At 46.1% G+C, this 20,564-nt stretch overlaps 1 protein-coding gene across 1 annotated transcript; it reads right to left on the bottom strand.

The window, feature by feature from the left end:
- Positions 1–3,156: 3,156 nt before the first annotated feature.
- Positions 3,157–6,490, bottom strand: LOC100838282. The gene is made up of 4 exons (XM_010233585.3): positions 4,266–6,490; positions 3,971–4,175; positions 3,704–3,879; positions 3,157–3,619 (listed from the first exon to the last, which is right to left on the bottom strand). Exon 1 carries the CDS (start codon positions 6,054–6,056, stop codon positions 5,037–5,039), a length of 1,020 nt encoding a protein of 339 aa, XP_010231887.2. The 5' UTR covers positions 6,057–6,490; the 3' UTR covers positions 3,157–3,619; positions 3,704–3,879; positions 3,971–4,175; positions 4,266–5,036.
- Positions 6,491–20,564: the final 14,074 nt, after the last annotated feature.

Genomic DNA, 20,564 nt, shown 5'->3' with positions numbered 1-20,564 from the left:
ACCGACTTGGACTCTACCTTAGACCTGGGTTCCTGCATATATAAAGGACCAGGAGGGGGAGCCAAGGAGACACCTCAACTCAGATAGAAGTCGCCTAGACGCACTCGCCAGATCGAATCTGTGCATCTAGTCTCAGCGGCACCCCATTGTAATCGACTCATCTATACAGATCAGACAAGCAGGACGTACGGGTATTACCTCATCGAGGGCCCTGAACCTGGGTAAATCGTGTTCCATGTGTCCTTGTTAGCCGACGAGTTTGCCAACACACACACTCGAAATCTTTCCTAGATACAAGTCCATCAATATGGACAATGTCGAAGTCACCCCTTCGTCATTGGCTCCGTCTGTGAGAAAGACGTGTGTTGGAGGCACGACCTTGGCGGTTTCAGATTCGTATAACCCGTTGTCGACTCAGGCGGAGTCGATGACCTTCGGGTCCTTCCATTTTACCGCTCACCCCCCAGCCAATCGCGGTTTTCAATGCGCTTCACGCTGGCGTGGACCTCGTGTTCGGGGAATTCCATCTCCGAGCTGACCGATCCGGTATCCTTCAACTGCCGAGTCTGACTGCTCTAACTCTGGAGAAGTCGCCTCTTCCTTCACCCTCAAGAAAAGTCTCGCCGACAGATTCGGTGGGACCACTCGACGAAGCAGAGCAAGTCCCCCTCGGGACTCCCTCTAAAGTCGAAGCAGACCCACCTTATTTTGCAGAAAGCCCCATCCCAAGCGACGCTGTCGACTGCCCTAAACAAGTAAGTTGCCATTGCAACAGCGATCTTGCGCCTCAATGCGCCCAAGTCTTCATGACAAACCCCGTCGCCCCGAATCCTCCGGCCGCGGATAACATGGTGGCAATGGAGTCACCATGTTACCACCGTCTCAGCTTCCGGCGACTCTGAACATCGGAGCTTCATCGGCTCGCCAGCTCCAAACCAACTGTGCCGAGGTAGTGAACCACTCTTCGGAACCAACACCTGCTGCTGTCGAGTCGTATCCAGCCCCAGCAGGTCCCGTGTGCATGATTCAGAAGGGCAGACCCGACAAGTGCATATGACCGTGGCCACACCACCAGCCGTGCCACAATACCTTGATTGGTCTGAAACAGAAATTATTTTCTCTCGAGAGGATCACCCTCCCAGAGTCCCACAGCCTGGACACGCAGCTCTAGTGCTCGAAGCCCAGATCGGCGGATACATGATGAAAAAAGTATTTGTCGACAGCGGAAGCGGTCTCAACCTTATTTACGTTGACACCCTCTGAGGGATGAATCGTCCCATGACAGAGCTTCCTCCAATGGACACAACCTTCCACGGCATCATCCCGGGCAAAGCAGCCACGCCGCTGGGAAGAATCAACCTTGACGTGGTATTCGGCTCACCTGACAATTTTCGGCGTGAAAGGCTCGACTTCGAAGTGGTCGACTGGCCTTCACAATATCACGTAGTGCTGAGTCGAGTCGCGCTGGTTCGCTTCATGGCGGTCCCGCATTATGCTTACCTCAAGCTCAAAATGCTAGGGCCCGACGGCGTGATCACCGTTTCAGGAAACTTCACACGCTCAGATAGCTGCGACCAGGAGTTTCATAAAATCTCCAAGTCCTTCGGCATGCATGAAGAGTTCAAGCAGCTAAAAGCTTCAACTAGTCTAGAGCAATCACCCATCGCCAAAAAATCGGCTCATCAACCCGAGTTAAACAAGAAAGCGGACACCCAGGAGGTTCAGGTCCATCCGACTGACCCCAGCAAGACCGCTATCATATCAACAAGCCTTCCTCCTGCATAGGAAAGCGCGCTCATCGAGTTCCTCCGTGAGCATTGGGAAATCTTTGCCTGGGTGCCAGCTGACATGCCAGGAATTCCCAGGGAACTTGCCGAGCACGCACTTAAAGTGGATGAGAACGCAAAGCCGGTGCGACAACCCATGCGACGTTTCTCAGAACCAAAGCGCAAAGCCATCAGGGAAGAAGTTAAACGACTCCTTGAAGCTAAATTCATCAGGGAGATAAAACAAGCGACCTGGGTAGCAAACCCCATCCTTGTCCCCAAGAAGAATACCACAGTCCTGCGTATGTGCGTCGACTTCACGTTGCTTAATAAGCACTGCCCAAAGGATCACTTCCCATTGCCGCGAGTTGACCAGATCGTCGACTCCACCGCCGGCTGTGAACGATTGTCCTTTTTGGACGCCTACTCAGGTTACAACCAGATTCGACTCAAGGTCGAAGACGAGGAGAAAACAGCATTTGTCACTCCATACGGAGTTTTCTGTTACACACCAATGCCTTTCGGGCTAAAAAATGCAGGTGCTACCTATCAGCGTTGCATGCAGGCATGCCTAGAGCCTCAACTGGGAAACAATGTCCAAGTTTATATCGATGATATGGTCATTAAAACAAAGAAAGAAGCAATATTTCTCGACGACATACGAGAGACATTCAACAACCTTGACAAGTACAAAATCAAGTTGAACCCCACCAAGTGCACCTTCGGGGTACCCGCCGGGCAACTCCTTGGATATTTCCTGTCGGCTCGAGGCATTGAAGCCAACCCGACAAAAATCAGAGCTATCCTAGCTATGAAGGAGCCGACTAAAACTCATGAGCTCCAACAGCTCACACGTCGACTTGCGGCTTTGAGTCGATTCATCGGTAGGCTAGGCGAAAAGGCTTTGCCCTTTTACCATCTTCTGAAAAAGAAGAAAGAATATTTCGCGTGGACCCCAGAGGCCAGTGCTGCTTTCGCAGACTTGAAGTTCCTACTTTCAACCTCGCCGATTCTCGTCGCCCCACAAGAAGATGAGCAGCTCCAACTGTACATCGCAGCCACCACCCAAGTGGTTAGCATAGCGATCGTAGTTGAGCGAGCCAAAGAAGGCAAGACCCATGGCGTTCAACGCCCAGTATACTACATCAGTGAGGTCCTTTCGCCTACGAAGCAACGCTATCCCCACTACCAAAAGCTTGCTTATGGAGTCTTCCCCTAGTTTTGAAAACCGGACCGAACCACGAACCGGTGAGGTTGTCGGTTTCGGTTTTTCCGGTCAAACCGCCGGTTCACCGGTTGGACCGGTCCGGTTTTTTAAGATATAAAATAATATATATTTAATTAAATACTGCAAAAAAAAATAGAAAAACAGCAGTCTCTCTCATGACAATATGAATAACAGTGCTGACAATAAATTCCAGTAAAAGAAAACAGGCACATAGCCAACCACATAGTCTCAAACTCTCAAGTCTCAACTCTCAAACAATGACAGCAAGCAAGCAAGCAATGTCTCAATGTCTCAGCAACAGCAAGCACTCAATGTCTCACACAATGACAGCAAGCAACAAACAATCAGGCACATAGGCCAATAGCTAAATAATTAAACTGAGACTTCATTAAACAAAGCAACAAACTGAGACTTCATGAAACAAAGCAACAAACTCAGCGATATTGGAATTGGTAGGTCCAATCTGTCACATTCCCAACACGATCTTCATCCTCATCACGTCCATCTCCAATATCTTGCTCTTGGACTCCACCAATTTGGCCTTCGTCAGCTGCTGGCATGTTTGCTTCATCAGTTTCTTGAGAAGCATCAATGTCATAGTCTTCATCAATCCATTGAGCCTCATCTACACATTTGTATGTGCTAAAAATCAGAACCAATAGAGAAAAAAAATCAGAAATGAGACGTCTAGCTAGAAGAGAAACATTACCATTCATGGCCATGGAATTGCGTATCTCTGTGTCATCTGATTCCAAATTTTTCCGGTATACACCAATTTCTTCCCCATTTAGCACTTGGGGATCATCTTCAAAAATCCAATCTTCGGCAAACTTGCCAATGTCCTCCAAAAAAATAGGGTCATAGTTTCTTGTAGAGATTTGGGTCCTACACAGGGCATGGAGGGAGAGGGAAGGTTGCAGCCATTAAAAACAGCAAATAAACGAGAACAAATAAACAGAAAGTACTAGTAAATTACTTTTGTTGAAGCCTCAAGTTGCATTGAACATAAGCAATATCATTCATCCTTTGATGCTCAAGTCTATTTCTCTTTTTGGAATGTATATGCTCAAACAAACTCCAATTTCTTTCACAGCCCGAAGCACTACAAGTTTGGCTTAAGACTCGAATAGCAAGCTTTTGCAAATTTTTAGCACCACAACCATAAGTCAACCACCATTCATCTAGATGAAAGAAAGGATGCATATTAATAAACCAATAACCTGGAATTACAGAAAGTAATATCGAAGAACAAAGGAAATAAAGGGACATACCAGGAAGCATTGATTTGTCACTCGACCAAAATCCCCAGCCGCAGTTCTGAAAAGCTTCATCTCTGCTGTCAAAGCCTTGCGCAAAGCTGGATCATTTGCTGCATATCTCTCAATAACATCTATAACACCAGAAGTAGTGGTATTATATTTTTCCATAAGTTCTTCATCATATTGGTTTATTGGATTAAACCAAAAGCCAGCTGCATGCAGATTTTTATTTAGGTGCTTATCCTACCTCTCCTCTATAGCCTTAAGAACAGGTTGCTGGATTGCTCTCTTATTTTTCTTAAACCTCCTTTCAATCTCTTCTACTGCACAATGTAATGCTCCAAATATGTATCCCATGGCTGGCCTTTCATCACTATCAACAATTCTTAGCACACGAACTAAAGGTTCAGAGAAGTTACAAATGGAAGCACAATCTTTCCAAAATTGTTGATCCAATACAAGGTCAACAAACTTTCTTCCTTTTAATTCTTTTGCACATGGGGCAGATATCCACTCTTTTGATATAACCATGGTACGAAGAGCATCTCTTTGCTTGAGTATACTTTGCAATGCAACAAAATTAGTAGCAAAGCGAGTTGGTGCTGGACGAAGTATCTCTTCTCCATTAGTGAATTTCCTCATAAGAAAAAGTGGGTTGCAATGGTTGTACAAGTATCTAGTGATTTTTGATGCATGTGCTACTGCTGATTGCACTATTTCAAGTTTTCCCAAATCAGACAAGATCAAATTCAAACAATGAGCAGCACAAGGGGACCAATAAATTTAAGGAAACTCCTCCTCTAATTTCTTTCCAGCTAGAACCATGTTTGAGGCATTATCAGTCACAAAATGGACTACATTCTCTACTCCAACAAAGCGCACAACATCGCTGAATAATTTGAACAAGAAATCTCCAGTTTTGGAACTAGCAGTGGCATCAACAGATTTCAGAAAAATGGTACCTTTGGGACAATACACCAAGAAGTTGATGAGAGTTCTTCTCTTTCTATCAGTCCAACCATCAGCCATAATACTGCAGCCACTCTCCTTCCATGCTTTGCGGTAGCTCTCCGCAAACTTCTTTGTTTCTTCAACATTCTTTGCTAGCAAAGGGCCGCGCATTCTCCACATACTTGGCCCTTTATAACCAATACCAACACCAGCAATTGCATTGATCATAGGTTGATAGTATCTAGAAGTAGTTGCATTGAAAGGAATAGATGCATCAATAAACCATTTGCTGATAATGAGATCAACTCTGTCTAATGCTTCTTGAGATTGCAGCACACTCTTCATTGTTTGTTGATCACCTGGTTGGCCTCTAGATAAAAAGAATCGGTCTGCTGCACGGTTTGTTGTTGACATGCTTGAGGCAGCAACAGCTTTGCCTTTTTTCGCTCGAGTGGATCGTTGAGCAGCAGCAACTACTTGAGTTGAATCTTCAGCCCCTTCAATACTGGCTCTAACACGGGCTGCATCTTCATCAGCCTTCCTCTTCCTCCCTGCAAAATCCTCCATACTTTGTTGCATTTCATATCTAACCTCGGCACTAACTTTCTTGCATTGCTTCACATTACCCTTTTCTCCAGCCAAATGAAGCTTCAATCGATGAATACCACCACCTTTGAACAACTCATTGCTGTACATGCAGCCAATCCACTTCTTCTTTGTTCCCTCAACAACAACTTCAACTTCCTGGGCGTGCCCCCATGCTGGATCAGTTTTCGCTCGCAGTCTTTGAGATGCTTGTGTCTCTACCGCTGCCGAGGTGCCATCAGTCACGGGCGTCTCGGACGAATCCATGAACCATTGCAGTACAAGAACAGAGAACTTGAAGTCTTGAAGAACAGAGAAGAAGGAGGGACCGAGGGAGAACCGAAACAGAGAAGGAGGAGGGACCGAGGGAGAACCAAGAAGGAGGGAGAAACTGAGAACTCCATACCTTGATAGACTGGCCGGAGTCGAGCCTCGGGCCGTCGGGCGTCTCTGGCTCCCTGCTGCTGGCGGAGAGGAGAGGCGGGCGGCGCTGGTGGCGGAGAGGAGAGCCGGGCGGCGCTGGTGGCGGAGAGGAGAGCCGGGCGACGCGGGTGGCGGAGAGCCGGAGAGGCGCGGGCGCGGGATCTGGAGCCTGGAGGGCGGCCGGCGCAGGGGCTTCCTGGCGGGCGGCGGCTCGGTGGCGGCGGGCGGCCTGGCGGCGGGACGAGGGAGGGAGACGGGGGCAGACTGAACGAGGAATTGAGGAGAGGCCGAGAGGAGAAAACCCTGGAAAACGGTATTTTTTTGGAACGGCAAGTGAACCGGGCGGTTCGAGACAAACCGCCCGGGTCACCGGTTTTCACCAAAACCGGCCGGTTCACCCGTTTTTCCCGGTCCGTTTGGCCATCCGGTCCAGTGCGCTAAACAAACCGCGGAGGGCTGCGGTTCCGGTTTTTTCCGGTCGGACCGCCGGTCCGGTCCGGTTTTCAAAACTAGGAGTCTTCCTAACAGCACGCAAGCTGAGACATTATTTCCAGCAACACACAGTTGTGGTGGTCAGCGAGGCTCCTCACGCCAACATTCTAAACAACTCAGAAGCGACTGGGCGAGTCGCTGAATGGGGACTCAAGATCTCGGCTCGCAACATAACCTACGAACGATGGAAGTCGATCAAATCACAAGTGCTCCCCGACTTCATCGCCGAGTGGTTCGAGGCTCAGACTCCGGGCCCACCCGACATGTCCAGCTCATGGACGATGTACTTTGATGAGTCGAAGCGACATGAAGGGGCCGTCTGTAACATCCCAACTTTTACAAATTTTGCATGATGCATTTGCACTCATAAGCATCATGCCATTTATGCACTTTGAGCAATATAGACCATTTAACAAAAGTTAAAAATCCTTTTTATTTAGCCTTTACTTTCTAATCATCTTTGGTTCATTTGGAGTTTCTCAACCCATGAGGGCTTAGCCATTATAAAAGGGTTTATTGCATCAAGATAAGCTACCCCATAATTTTTGGAAATTGATTTGGAGTTGAAAAACTATTTATTCCTAAATATTATTGCATTAGAGGCAACTATTTTAAGCAAAACTATTTTAAAATTTTTTTGCTTTTGGAAAGAATCCAGCCCCAGATGCTTTAGCATTGAAGGATAGGATTTTACAAATTTTCTGGATTTTATTTGGAGTCATTTGGAGTTATAAATCAAAAGTTAGGAGGGAAAAACAGAAAAAGAAAAAGAGAAAAGAAAAGATAAAAAAAAAGAGAAACCAGGCCGACCCGACTGAATCTAGCTAAGACCGACTTGATTGCTTGTCTTCAATCCGGGATTTAGAGCACCCCATTAACCACACCTCTCGCGTCACTATAAAGAGGGCCTCACCCTCTCTCATTTCCCCCGCACCCCCTTGCTCAACCCCACGCCCACGCCGTCTAATTGCTCGCCGGAGTTTTCCGCCGCCGCCGCCGTTTTGGAGACACGGCCATCACCCCGGTGAGCCTTGTTGCCCGAGCCCTCCAATTTCATGACCTCCTCGTCCTCGCGCATGTTTTGACGCACGCGGTTTCGCTTTTGATGCCCTGTAGCACCCGGAACATCACCCGCCGTCCTCGCCGGAGTTCGGACCACGCCGCCGGAGGTCTTGGTCGTCCTAGGCGTCGACACGGACCTCGCCTCGCCGCGCCAACCGCGTCACCGGATCCGCGCTGTCGCGCTGCCCCTGCCAGAGCTTCCCCCGACGACCGGCGACCCCCCGCAACGCCGTCTGCTGCCCGCCCGCACCGCGCCGCCGTCGGAGCCCCACTGCCGGAACCCTAGGGTCACCGGAGGTGAGCCCGACTCCCCGTGGCCGTTGGATCTTGGCCAACGGCCGAGATTAAAACGTTTTAATCTTTTTAATCGAACTGGTACCGACGAATCATGTGGTGACACGTGGCGATGTAATAGAAAAAAATAAAATGTAAATTTTATTCCCGGATTGAATTAAATGGTAAAATTGCAGAAAAACCCCTGGAACATCAAACGCTTGTAACTTTTGAACGGTTTGGCCAAATTTGATGATTTGCATCTTTCTGGAATCCTCATGACATGTAGAAACTTTTGGCATAGTTTGTTTTCAGTTTTGGACAACTGAAACAGGACCAAGTAACAGAATGCTTGACTTTGAACGTAATCACTTAAAAATTAATTTATAATTAGTTTGGACGATTTATCCACTCCTAAAATTTCTTAGTGACTCACTCTAACCAGTAGAACAGAAAGAAAAATTTGTTTAGTAAAATATTGGTTGCATCTTCAACAAACGAGTAAACTGGATTAAAATGGATTAAACCGATGTAATTTTTGTTGATATAACCTTGCACCTCGAGAACTTGATATTAACATGGCATCACGTAGATCAAATTCACGAAGCAAACTTTTTGTGACATGAACAAAATTAGGATCGCATCATGTGCATAGCATCATGGCATTTTTCCAATTGTTTGCTCGTGTGTATTGGATGTTTGTTTATTTTGGTTATACGTTTTTGTGGTTAGATTTTACGGAGTGCGAACCCAGTCTCATCGACGAGTGTGAGAACAACAACAATTTTGGACAAGGCAAGTTCATCTTGATCATGAATCACCTATCATCGCACTTATTTTATTCCTATATGCATTAGAGTTGCTTGTTGAACTGCATTAGGATTATATTATTATATTTATTCTAGCTATACTGTCCTAGTAGAGTAGATTTTCCCCACTGTCAAATCCCCACCAATAACCATCGTATTAGTTTACGCTTAGCCGTGCTATGTAATTATACGTGGGAGGGAACCACTTTCACTCTAGCAATATTGGTTAGAATAAAATTGTTATTTTGGAAGTATGGTTAAAATCAACCCCTAAAGAACCATGCTGGGCGGGCGGCTTTGAGTATTATGGTTGTACGCGACGTCAGGTCCATTTCTATGGCGCCCGCTGAGTCGTCTCTCCGTGGATTTGGGAGCGTCCATGGTAGTCTCTCCCATGGATTCAGCGAGCGCCTACATCGCAGATGTGGAATGCCACCCGAGGTAACCAGAGGCTGAATTGGGTTCCTGTTTAAATGCTTCCAGTACAACCACATGCTATATGGGCTCTGGCGAGAATAGAGTATGTTGTATGAACCTAGACCCGAAGAATTGCATTGATGTAGCCGTGTAGGTGGGAGCGTGATTCTCTCGTGGTCTAGGGAATTATTTCTGAAAATCTCGTAATCGACGCCGTTGCTACTCTACCCTGAGGACAGCAACGGATTAACCCATCGGTTTCTTGTGGGGAATGTGTACAACCTCTCGAGAGTGTCAAAACTAAGTACTTAGCCGTGTCCCCGGTTATGGACAAATTATGAGCAGTTAGATATGGAAACTAAGTAAGGTCTCACTCATTCAAATTTCGAAAATAAAATGAATGGTTTGAACTTGGGTTAGGAGCATTGATGTGTCTACTCAATGTCCTTAGTTTTAATAGGAGCCTCGGTGTGTGTACCCGTTGTCCAATAGATTTATCTTACAGTAAAATTCAATTGTAGTAGGATAAAATTTATGTTAATTGCTTCCACGCCAAAAATCCTGATCTCCACATAGCCAATATTGCATATATTTGATAGAATCTGTTATAAACTCCGGTGAACTTGCCAATACATTCAATGTATTGACCCTAGTGGCTGCAACGTTTAAACTGTTGCAAGAATTTCCGACGATGAGTGAGGTTATGTTGTGTTTGGGTCATGAGCCTGCATTCCAACATGCACTCTTTGTGGCGTTGTTTTGGCTCAATGTTTCCCCCATTTTCCGTTGTTGAATAAACTATGTTATTTTTAAATGCTAACCCGAGAGGTTATGCAAAGTTGTAAGTACTCTAAAGTTCTGGATGATGATGATGTAATAAAATTATTCGACCTTTGTTTCTCGATATTACATCTTGAACTGTGTGTGCTAGTGAGTCGATCCAGGGACTAGCACTAAAAGCATAGAGATCGAACCCTGTACGGGGGAGGTCGCTTCACCGGCGCAGGTGTCGTGCTTATCTCACCCAAAGGTGACAGGCTTCGCTACGTGCTTCAAATGCATTTTCACAACCCTTTTGACAATGAAGCCGAATACGAGGCCCTCCTGCATGGCATGCGCATGGCCAAAGCTTGCGGGGCCACTAGGCTCATGATATACGGCGACTCCTACCTCGTCGTTCAGCAGACGATGAAATCATGTGACGCCGTCTCCGACACTATGATTGCTTATCATGATCTCTCCAATATATTGGAAGGCCAGTTCGAAGGATGTGAGTTGCGTCACATTGGCCGAAACAGCAATGACGAGGCTGATAGTGTGGCCAACATTGGTTCGACTCGTTCTCCAATTCCGTCCGGAGTGTTATTAGAGGTCATACACCAGAGATCCATCAAGGAAAGGAGTACATCATCACCCAAAAGTCGACTCCGACCGACAGTGAGCCAAAACCTCTCGACCACAACTCACCGGGTGATCCAACAGTCGCAACCGGTGAAGAAGAGCCCGATGAGGTGCTGATGATTGAGCCAACATGGATGCAACCTTTCCTTGCGTACATGTTGCGCCAAGAACTACCTGCGAACATTGCAGAAGCACGACGAATCGCCCGACGGTCTAAAGCTTTCACCATCATTGAAGGCGAGCTCTACAAACGAAGCGTTTCCGGCGTTTGCAGCGGTGCATCCCACCCGAGGAAGGATGGGAGATTCTGATCGACATACATCAAGGTACATGCGGTCACCACACAAGCAGTCATACTATCGCGGCAAAAGCATTTCGAGCCGGGTTCTACTGGCTGACAGTGATGCAAGACGCTGCTGACATCGTCACCCGATGCGTGGCCTGTCAGATGTTCGCAACTAAGCCGCATGGCCCTGACGTGGTTATGACTAACCACGTACTCGACTCAAGTATACCTAGTACAACCCAGTTGGGGGCCCGCAAGGAAGCCTACTTCAACTCCAGGAGTCTACATGCCAAATCTTACGACTCAAGACAAGGAAGGTTAATTAGAGTATATCTCCTCATTGTAACCGACTTGGACTCTACCTAAGACCTGACTTCCTGTATATATAAAGGACTAGGAGGGGGAGCCAGGAGGATACCTCCAACTTAGATACAAGTCGCCTAGACGCACTCGACGACTCGGTGCATCTAGACTCTGCGGCACCCCATTGTAATCGACTCATCAATACAGATCCGACAAGCAGGACGTAGGGGTATTACCTCATCGAGGGCCTGAACCTGGGTAAATCGTGTTCCCTGTGTCCTTGTTAGCCGACGAGTTCGCCAACACACACTCGAAATCTTTTCTTGATACAAGTCCATCAATATGGACATTGTCGAAGTTACATCTTCATCATTGGCGCCGTCTGTGGGAAAGAAGTGTGTTGGAAACACGACCTCGGCGGTTTCAAACTCTTCAAACCCGTCGTCGACTCAGGCGGAGTCGATGACCTTCGGGTCCTTTCACTTTACCGCTCACCCTCCCACCAGCCGCACGGTATTCAACGTGCTTGACTGGCGTGGATCTCGCCGACCGAACTGGCATCCTTCGACTACTAGATCTAACTGCTCCAACTCGGGAGAAAGCGCTTCTTCCTTCACCTTCAGGTAAGATCCCGCTGACGGATCTGGCGGAACCACTCGGAGGGCAGGACTCCTTCGAGACTCCCTCCGGGGTCGAAGCCAATTAGCCTTGTTGCGCAGAAAGCCCCGTCCCAAGCGACGCTGGCGACTGCCTGGAACAAGAAGGCTGCCATGGCAGTAGCAATCCTGCGCGCAAGTGCGCCATCGCCCAAGTCTTCATGAAAAATCCTGTCACCTCAGCTCCTTCGACTGCGGATATGATTGTAAATCTGCAAGGTGGTCATCTAGCAGCGAAGAAGTCGCGAGTTCAAGCAGCCCTTGACTCGGGAGTTCTCATGGATGATCCAACTCTTGAAGAGTTGGAATTATATGCGAACTCCTTGGCCAGGAACCGCTTCAACTTGGTCAAAGAAAAAGAAGAGTTTGTTAAGCAACAGAAGCTCGAAGCTGACAAACTTAAGAAGATAGAGGAGGAACTTCAAGCATCCATAAAGGCTCAGCCGGAGTCATCTGACACTTTGGGCAGAAGCGCTCCCCTTCTTCGAAACGCCCATCGCGGGTCCCGTTTCCATAAATTACCCAAGGAAGACAGAACACACGCGGTTCATGATCTCTCCTCAAGCTTCCTGTCAGCAGATGATCGCAATAAGGCGACACTTGGGATTACTGAAGAGGCACTCCGAGCTGCGAGTACCTATCTACAGTCAATTCCACTGCCCAACAATGATCTGCGTTGGCGCGTCCGCAAGCAAATCCTTAAGGGATTAGCTAAAGCGGGAGCTTCGTGTATCAAGCAAAACCTAACCGCCCTGCCTCATAAGGATGGCGAGCCTGAGCATGATCGCCGATTGCCTGACTCGGGTCAAAACGAGCACAGGCAAAACCCTCATAGAAGGAGTCAATCTCCTCGTCGAGCCAATAGCCGCCTGGCCGGCTGCAGAGAGGACTCTCCTGATTCAGATCACGAAGCGTGTGGAGCGCCATGCTTCAGTCTTCGGATTCGCCGAACCAGGATGCCAAGAAATTTCAAGCCACCTTCTGACCTAGTCAAATATGACGGAACGCAGGAGCCCAGAACCTGGTTGGAGGACGACCTCACCGGGGTTCGATGCCAAGGTGGAACTCGAACCACCGCTATGCAGTATCTTCAACTCCAGCTCAGAGATCCGGCTCGCACTTGGTTAAACAACTTGCGCGACGGCAAGCTCACTTCGTGGGATGAGCTGGTACAAGCTTTCACACGCAATTTCAAAGTCACTTATAAACGACTAGTGTCTCTCGAACAACTCCGGTCGTGCATTCAGTACGAGGGAGAGTCTATCCACTCCTATATCCAGCAATGGACCAACTCGAAGCACGCCTCCGAAGAAATCTCTGATGAAAGCGCCATAGACGCATTCAAAAGAGGCCTTTGTTGAGTCGAGTTCAAAGAAGAATTGGGTCGCGTTCGACCCTCCACCATCGGATATCTGATGGAAATTGCCAATCGATGGGCAAATGGAGAAGACTCAGTTCGCAATGAACGAGGTCGATCCCCAACTAGCAGCGCCGATCGCGCTTTCGAGAGACGAAGGAAAAGAAAGGGTCGCACGCACGAAGAACTAGGCTCGCCTGATCTCATCGCAGCCACTTCCCACGTGGAGGGTGACCGCAGCGGCAAAATCCGCAAGCCTAAACTTCAGTGGCGACGCAAGGAAGGTCAACCTACGCTCTCTCAGCAGTTGATGACTTCTTGCCCGTTCCATGTTTACAAAGACGAACAGGGCAACATCAAGCCTAGACATCCCTTGAGGGAGTGCAGGCGATTCAAGAAGTTACACCTCGAGCTCACCAGAGCAGAAGAAAAAAACTCACAAATGAGTCATCCCCATTACCCCGGCAATAGGGCCGTCATGACGACACCGGTGACTCCGGTCATTGGAGCCTCATCGGCCCACGTACTACAGGCTTGAAGCGATCCTCCCCCTTACTAGGGTTTTAGATGAAACATTGATGTGGATACTTTGGATAATATGGATATTTATGTGATGACATGTATCTTGTTTGGACTTAGTGCTTTGCTACTGGTGTGCTGAGCCATTAGTTTCTTATGTGAAAACATGGCGTGAGTTGTGTGAAACTTACCCTGAGTCAAGTCGTGGACTTGTGCTCGTACTGGTTATTTGTGTGTTCGCTTTCAGGTGTTGTCGGAGCTAGAGGAACGTGGTCGATGACGGGATTGAGGGACGAAGCTTGGGAGAAGCTAAGGTCGAGGATCAAGGTCATGCGGGACGTTTGTGCGAAGGAACAACGGAAGTGAAGGCTACGATGATCCGGGAAGGCACCGGTTTGCCGTACGTTGTTTATACCGGATATGTACGGTATTGGAGATATTCGATATGTGATGGTCGAGTTTTGAAGACAACACAAGAAGAGTTGATGGCATGGAGTGGCATCGACGTGAAAATATGTAGGTCCAGTCGTGGCTGGATGAGAGCTGTTTAAAGATTAAACAGTAGCGTCATCAAGATGGCGTCGGATGGAAAAGTGGCCACATGAAAGTTGTGCGCGTCGTCGAGACGAATAACTTTGCTTTTGGAGTCATCTCAATCCAAGGTCGTATGCGGGCCCCACGGGCAAAATACCAACCGGGACAGAGGAGTTCGTGTTGGATTCGGACTCGGTTTAGGGTTGCAAATTTTCCCTTATAAATAGAGAGCATCCTAGCTAGGGTTTTAGCAAGGACGTGAGGGAACTCAGAGCTTTGGATCTAGATCAATTCTTGGGAGAGTTCTTGGATGCATGGTTGCATCTTTTGTAATCGATCGACATCGTTGCAATAAAGAGATTCGTTGGCGGTGTCATCTCTGTTCTTCTCGGATCTTCGTGGATTCTTCGTGCTAGATCTTTCTAACACTTTGGTGCAGGTTCATCACGAGTTCATAATACTTTGCTGCAGGTTTATCACGAGATCAAGTGAAGATTGCGATTACTTCATCTTTCTTGTTATTCTTCGAAATCGATTATAGATTAATTCTCGTAACTTTCTGTTAGCTGTTACTGATTTGATCATATCTTTTGATTGGTACGTCCGATTGAGCTGATTCTTCTTGAGCTGGTTAGATAATTTCAATACCTTTCTTTTTCATACTCATACGTATTTTTTGGTTCATCCAATCAAAAGTTACGGCTGTTTTACTATCACGGACAGAAAGGTGATTTAGGGTCTGAACTTTCGGGAAAAGTTTTAAATTGCTTCCGCGCAATCATTCACCCCCCCCTCTGATTGCCTATCTCGATCTCACAATTGGTATCAGAGCAAGGTCTCTATAATCTATCTTGACCGGTTGATTAGACTTGCTAGATATGGATAGGTATTCTACCAAACCCTGTGTGTTCGATGGTGTTGATTTTCAGTTTTGGAAGGCGAAGATGAAGGCATACATCATGGCACAAAGCTACGCCATATGGGAGAAGGTCGCCAAGCCCTATGAGCTTCCCGCGGAAATGCGATCACACCAACAAACTTGGTCCACGTGGAGAACAACTACAAGGCGAGGAACTACATCATCCAAGGTCTACAACGAAGTGACTTCGACCGCGTCGCTCACCTTGCATCCGCTCATGAGGTGTGGAACGCACTTTGTAGTTATCATGAAGGATCAAACTCTGTCAAGGAGGAGCGTCAGGACATGTACAAAATGGAGTACATGAGATTTGAGATGAATACAGGTGAATCTTTGGATGAATTCTTTGCACGCTTTAATAAGATTCTCAGCAAGTTACGTGCATTAGGTGTTACTTATACTGATGCTGAGGCTTCTAGGCAACTTTTGAGTGCATTAGATATGTCCATATGGGAGATGAAAGTTACATCTATTAGATAATCTACTGTCATGAGCACACTTACACTTGATATTCTGTACTCAAAATTGAAAACTCATGAATTAGATATTCTTGCTAGGAGAACCGGTTCCAAATCAATTGCACTTGTTACTAACCCTGGCAGCTCTAACGATGGTACTTCTACATATTGCTATGCTCTGTTTTCTTTGTCTCAACTAACTGATGAACAGCTAGAGCAATACCCAAAGGAAGAATTGGCACTCCTCACCTCTCGTTTTACACGTGCCCTGCAAAATGTTCGTTCAAGGAAGAGAGGTGGGAATAATGCTCCAAGGTGCTTTGAATGTGGTGATCCAAATCACTTTCGCCAAAATTGTCCTAAATTCTTATTCAAGATGGCGAAAGAAGAAAATGGGGAGGACAAGAAGAAGAAGCGCCCCTTCAACATCAAGAATAAAAAGAGGGGCGACTTTGCTCGAGCGGTGGCTCACAGTATTTTCTCTGTAATCAATGAATATGGTGAACCATGCTTGAGTGATGTGGATATCGAGTCTGATGAAGATGATGCATCCAAAGGTAAGCGCGACATTAATGAGATGTGTCTTATGGCTAGCAACAAGAGTGTTACCTCCTGCGACGACTACGACAGTGACAGCAACAATGAGGTAGAACTCTCTTACGATGAATTACTTAAAAGTGCTAGTAAATTGAGTTCCTTACTTGATCATGCTACTAAACGAATTAAGAAATATGACTTGAAAATTGCATCCTTGAATTCTGAAATTACTAAACTTAAGTCTATGATTCCTAATGATGATTCCTGCAAGTCTTGTGATTCTATATATTCTGAGCTTACCTCTTTGCGTTCTATTCATGATGATACTCTTGATAAGTGTAACATCCCAAAATTTCAAGCTTTTACATGTGCATTGCATCCATGAGCATCATGCCACAATTTCATATTGGAATTCAAATTTTGAATCTCAAAAGGCTTTGGAAAGATTCTTTATTTCATTTTAAACCCTAGGGTTTACACCCATTTGAGTTTGGATTTTCAAACCAATAGGTTTTATGTATAAAAAGGGTTTAGTGCATATATGAGCTATCCCATATTTTTTGGATAATTATTTGGAGTTGAAAAAGTATTATATCCAAATAGATATATAGCCCTAAAGGCATTTATAGGACAAGTGTATTTTTATATATTTTATTTTGAGGAGAAACTACTCCCAAAAGTTGTATCATGGTAGAATATGATTTTACAAATTTTCTGGAATTTATTTGGACCAATTTGGAGTTCAAACACGAAAGATATCAAAGAAATGAGAAAAACAGAAAAAGAAAAGGCCTAAAAGAAAAAAAAAAGGGTAAACCGGAGCGGCCCGGCCAAAATGGGCCGAACCGGCCCCGTCCGACCGCACCTGACCGGCCCAGACCGCCCGGTCCGCGCGCGCGCCCGCAGTCGCTGACAGGTGGGGTCCACCTGTCAGCTGCGTCTTCCCCGAAGGAAAGCGCCGCCGATCACGCGCGCGATTTCTGGCCGCCGTCCCTGCGCGCCCGCCGCCACAATCACCTCCTCCGGCCTTCCATTTTCACGCTCGAGCACGTCTATATAACCCCCGCGACCCCCTCTTCTTTTCCCCCCCGTTTTCCCTCGCTCGCACGCCGCCAGGCCGCCGGAATCCTTCGCCGGAGCCGCGCCTGCGCCGCCGCCCGTCTTCGTCCTAGGCGCCGACCGTGCCGTCCCCGAGCGCTGCCGACCGCACCCCCGCCTCCGCCGTGCCGCGCCGCGCCTCCCCGTGTCTTCCCCGTCGCGCCCACGTCGCCAGAGCGCCCCCGCGCCGCCGCGCCCGTGCCCGCGCCGCCGTCTCCTCCAGCTCCGGCAGCCCACGCCGCCCGGTAAGAAACCCTGGCCCCTCGTCCGTCCGATCTAGATCGATGGCTAGGATTAGATCACTTATAAAACGAACCGGTACGCACTGTGGAGCGTCCGATCTTTATAAGTTAGATCTAACGGCTCGGATATATTTATAAACCGAACCGGTACCGTCCAATGATAACGCGCCACGTGGCCCCTGGTTTATAAAATGAGAAAGTAATTTTAATCCCCCGGAATAATTAAATGGTCTTTTTGCAGATAGGCCCCTGTAACTTCAAATGATCATAACTTTAAATCTGTTTGGCCAAATTTAGTGATCCACACCTTTTTGGAATCCTTAGGAAGTGTAGAATCTTTTGGCACTGTCCAATTTCAAAATTGAATATTTGAATCACATTCAAATTACAGATTAGGGTCTTAGGTCATTTAAATCATAACTAATTATTTAGAAGTCCTTTCAATGCCCAAAATTTTGTTTTAATGTCCTCTGTCCAATGGGACAGAGAAATAAATATTTTGAATTAAATTGTTTTGCAGATGCAAATAAAACCTCATTTTAGGATTTAAAACCTAGCTTTTGCTTTTGTTTAAAAACCCTAATCGCATGTGCTTAATTATCAATGCTTTGGTGTGTTTAAAATAAACCAAAACTCATGTCACATGATTTGTATTGCATCATGGCATACATATTCTTTGTTTGTATGGTGTGTTTATGTATGTGTATGTTTGCTTGATTGTATAGTTTTCTCGGAGAGCGAACAGTGTGATTGCGAAGAGTGTTTGAATACCAACTACTATCAAGGCAAGTTCACTTTGATCATTCACCTATTACTTTATTATGCACTAGATTTTATTAGTTGCATTGTTAGGATTATTATTGTACCTATGCTAGCTATGATCTTTCCTAGTAGTATACGACATCTTTGCCATTTCCTCACCACCAATTGCCATCGTAGTAGTGATGCGCTATGCTATGATAATATACGAAGGCGGTATTATTACAATGTGATACTATTGAATTACAAATATAGTTTTCCTAGTGTATGGCAAAACAAGTAATTCAATGAACCGTCCTGGGTGGGCTGCTTTGAGGAAGTGGAGATGTATGCGGCGTCAGGTCCATTTCTATGGGTCCATTTCTATGAGTCGTCTCGCCATTTCTATGGGAGCGCCTGCGTTGCAACCGAGGAATGCCACCCGGGGTAACCAGAGACTGGACTAGTTTCCTGTTTAGTAGCTTCCAGTACAACCACATGGTATTATGGGCTCTGCCAGGATGGATGTAAGAAATATGAACCCGGATCCGAGGTGACATCGGTATGTAGCAGTGTAGGTGGGGGCGCGTCCCTCAGATGGTCTGGGGGATTATGTTCTGAAAATTCCTGTAGTCGATGCCGTTGCTACTCTACCCTGAGGACAGCAAGGGATTAACACGTCGATTTCTTGTGGGTAAAGTGTACCACCTCTCGAGAGTGTCAAACTAAGTACTTAGCCGTGTCCCCGGTTACGGACAATTATGAGCAACTAGATATTGGAGCTGTAAGGAAGGTCTCACTCATTCCAATTTCGTAATAAAATGAATGGTTTGAACTGGGTAGGAGCATTGATGTTTCTACTCAATGTGCCTAGGTTAATAGGAGCATGGGTGTTTCTACCCCGTGTCCAATAGAATTCAAAGCTATTTATCTAAAAATGATAGGATTTGAATAATGATGCCTTTATGCAAAATAACCAAACCCCACTTAGCCAAACTATGCATGTACTTGGTAGGTCCTTTATAACTCTAGTGAGCTTGCCAATACATTCAAATGTATTGACCACGTAGTGGCTGCAATTAATAATGCAGGTGGATCCGACGATGAGTGAGGTTCGTCGTTTTGTCATGGGTCATGTGCTTACATTCCAACATGCTCTCACCTTGGAGTAGTGTGGCCCTTATGTTCTACCCTTTTCCGCTGCAGTATTTTGAAATATTGTTTTATGATGTTGAAAGAGTATTTGTTTTATGCTGGCCCTAGAGGTCATGCAAGGTTGTAAGTACTATTAAATTCTGGATGATGCGATGTAATAAAGTACTTTGACCTTTGTTTCTATATATTTCATCATGAAACTGTGTGTGCTAGTGAGTCGATCCAGGGACTAGCACAGTAAGCGCAGAGATCGAACCCTTGGTGAAGGGGGATAGCTTCAATAAGCTTAGAGTTGCATTAGAAAACAATGAGAAACCTATTGTGCGTAAACGTAAACAAATTAATGATGCTAGCATGGATACTTCTGATTTGACAGATTCAATTTCTTGTAATAAATGTCATATTCTTGAATTGAAGTTGAAAGATGCAAATGCTACGGTTTCTCATGTTGAAAATGCTTTACACATCCATGAGGTTTCTTTTTGCGCTAATTGTAAAAGTGAAAAACAAATCATGGATAGTGCTTGTGATAATTGTATTGCCCTGTCTCACCAAGTTAATTATTTACAAGCATCTTTGCAGAAATTTTCTAGTGAGCACAAAAATCTGAATATGATCTTAGATAAGTCTAAAGTGAGTAAGAACAAGACCGGACTTGGTTTTAATGCATATGCTCATTTTATTGCTAATCCACCCACTATAGTTAAGTCAATAGGCAATGGAATTTTTGAAACAACTGACAAGCCAACCAATGTGATTTTTAGATCAGCTGGCATCATGTCTAATGATACTTCAACAAGTGCAAATGTAGGTCATACATCAGATGCTAAACCTGGAAGTAGGTACACTTGCACTTATTGTAATAAACCTGGACATGCTGTAGGTTCTTGTTTTAGACTAGCTAGAGTAATGAAAAAGGAAAGAAAACAAGTTAGATCTAATTCCTTCAAGGCACATTATGCTCATGATAAAACTACTACTCCCCGCTATGTGCCTAGGGTGAATGTTTTACCTTCCGTTTCCACTTGCACGAGGCATGTACAATCTGTCCCAATGTATAAAGAAACTCGTGCTCTGCCTACTCGTCGTGTATCTC

Source organism: Brachypodium distachyon, chromosome 2, assembly GCF_000005505.3.
Source record: "Brachypodium distachyon strain Bd21 chromosome 2, Brachypodium_distachyon_v3.0, whole genome shotgun sequence".
NCBI lineage: Eukaryota > Viridiplantae > Streptophyta > Magnoliopsida > Poales > Poaceae > Brachypodium > Brachypodium distachyon.
This window is presented reverse-complemented; position numbering and strand designations above follow the sequence as displayed.

Bases quoted from the DNA above. Each gene is read 5' to 3' on its own strand.
- LOC100838282 (XM_010233585.3), bottom strand. From the start codon at position 6,056: ATGGATTCGTCCGAGACGCCCGTGACTGATGGCACCTCGGCAGCGGTA.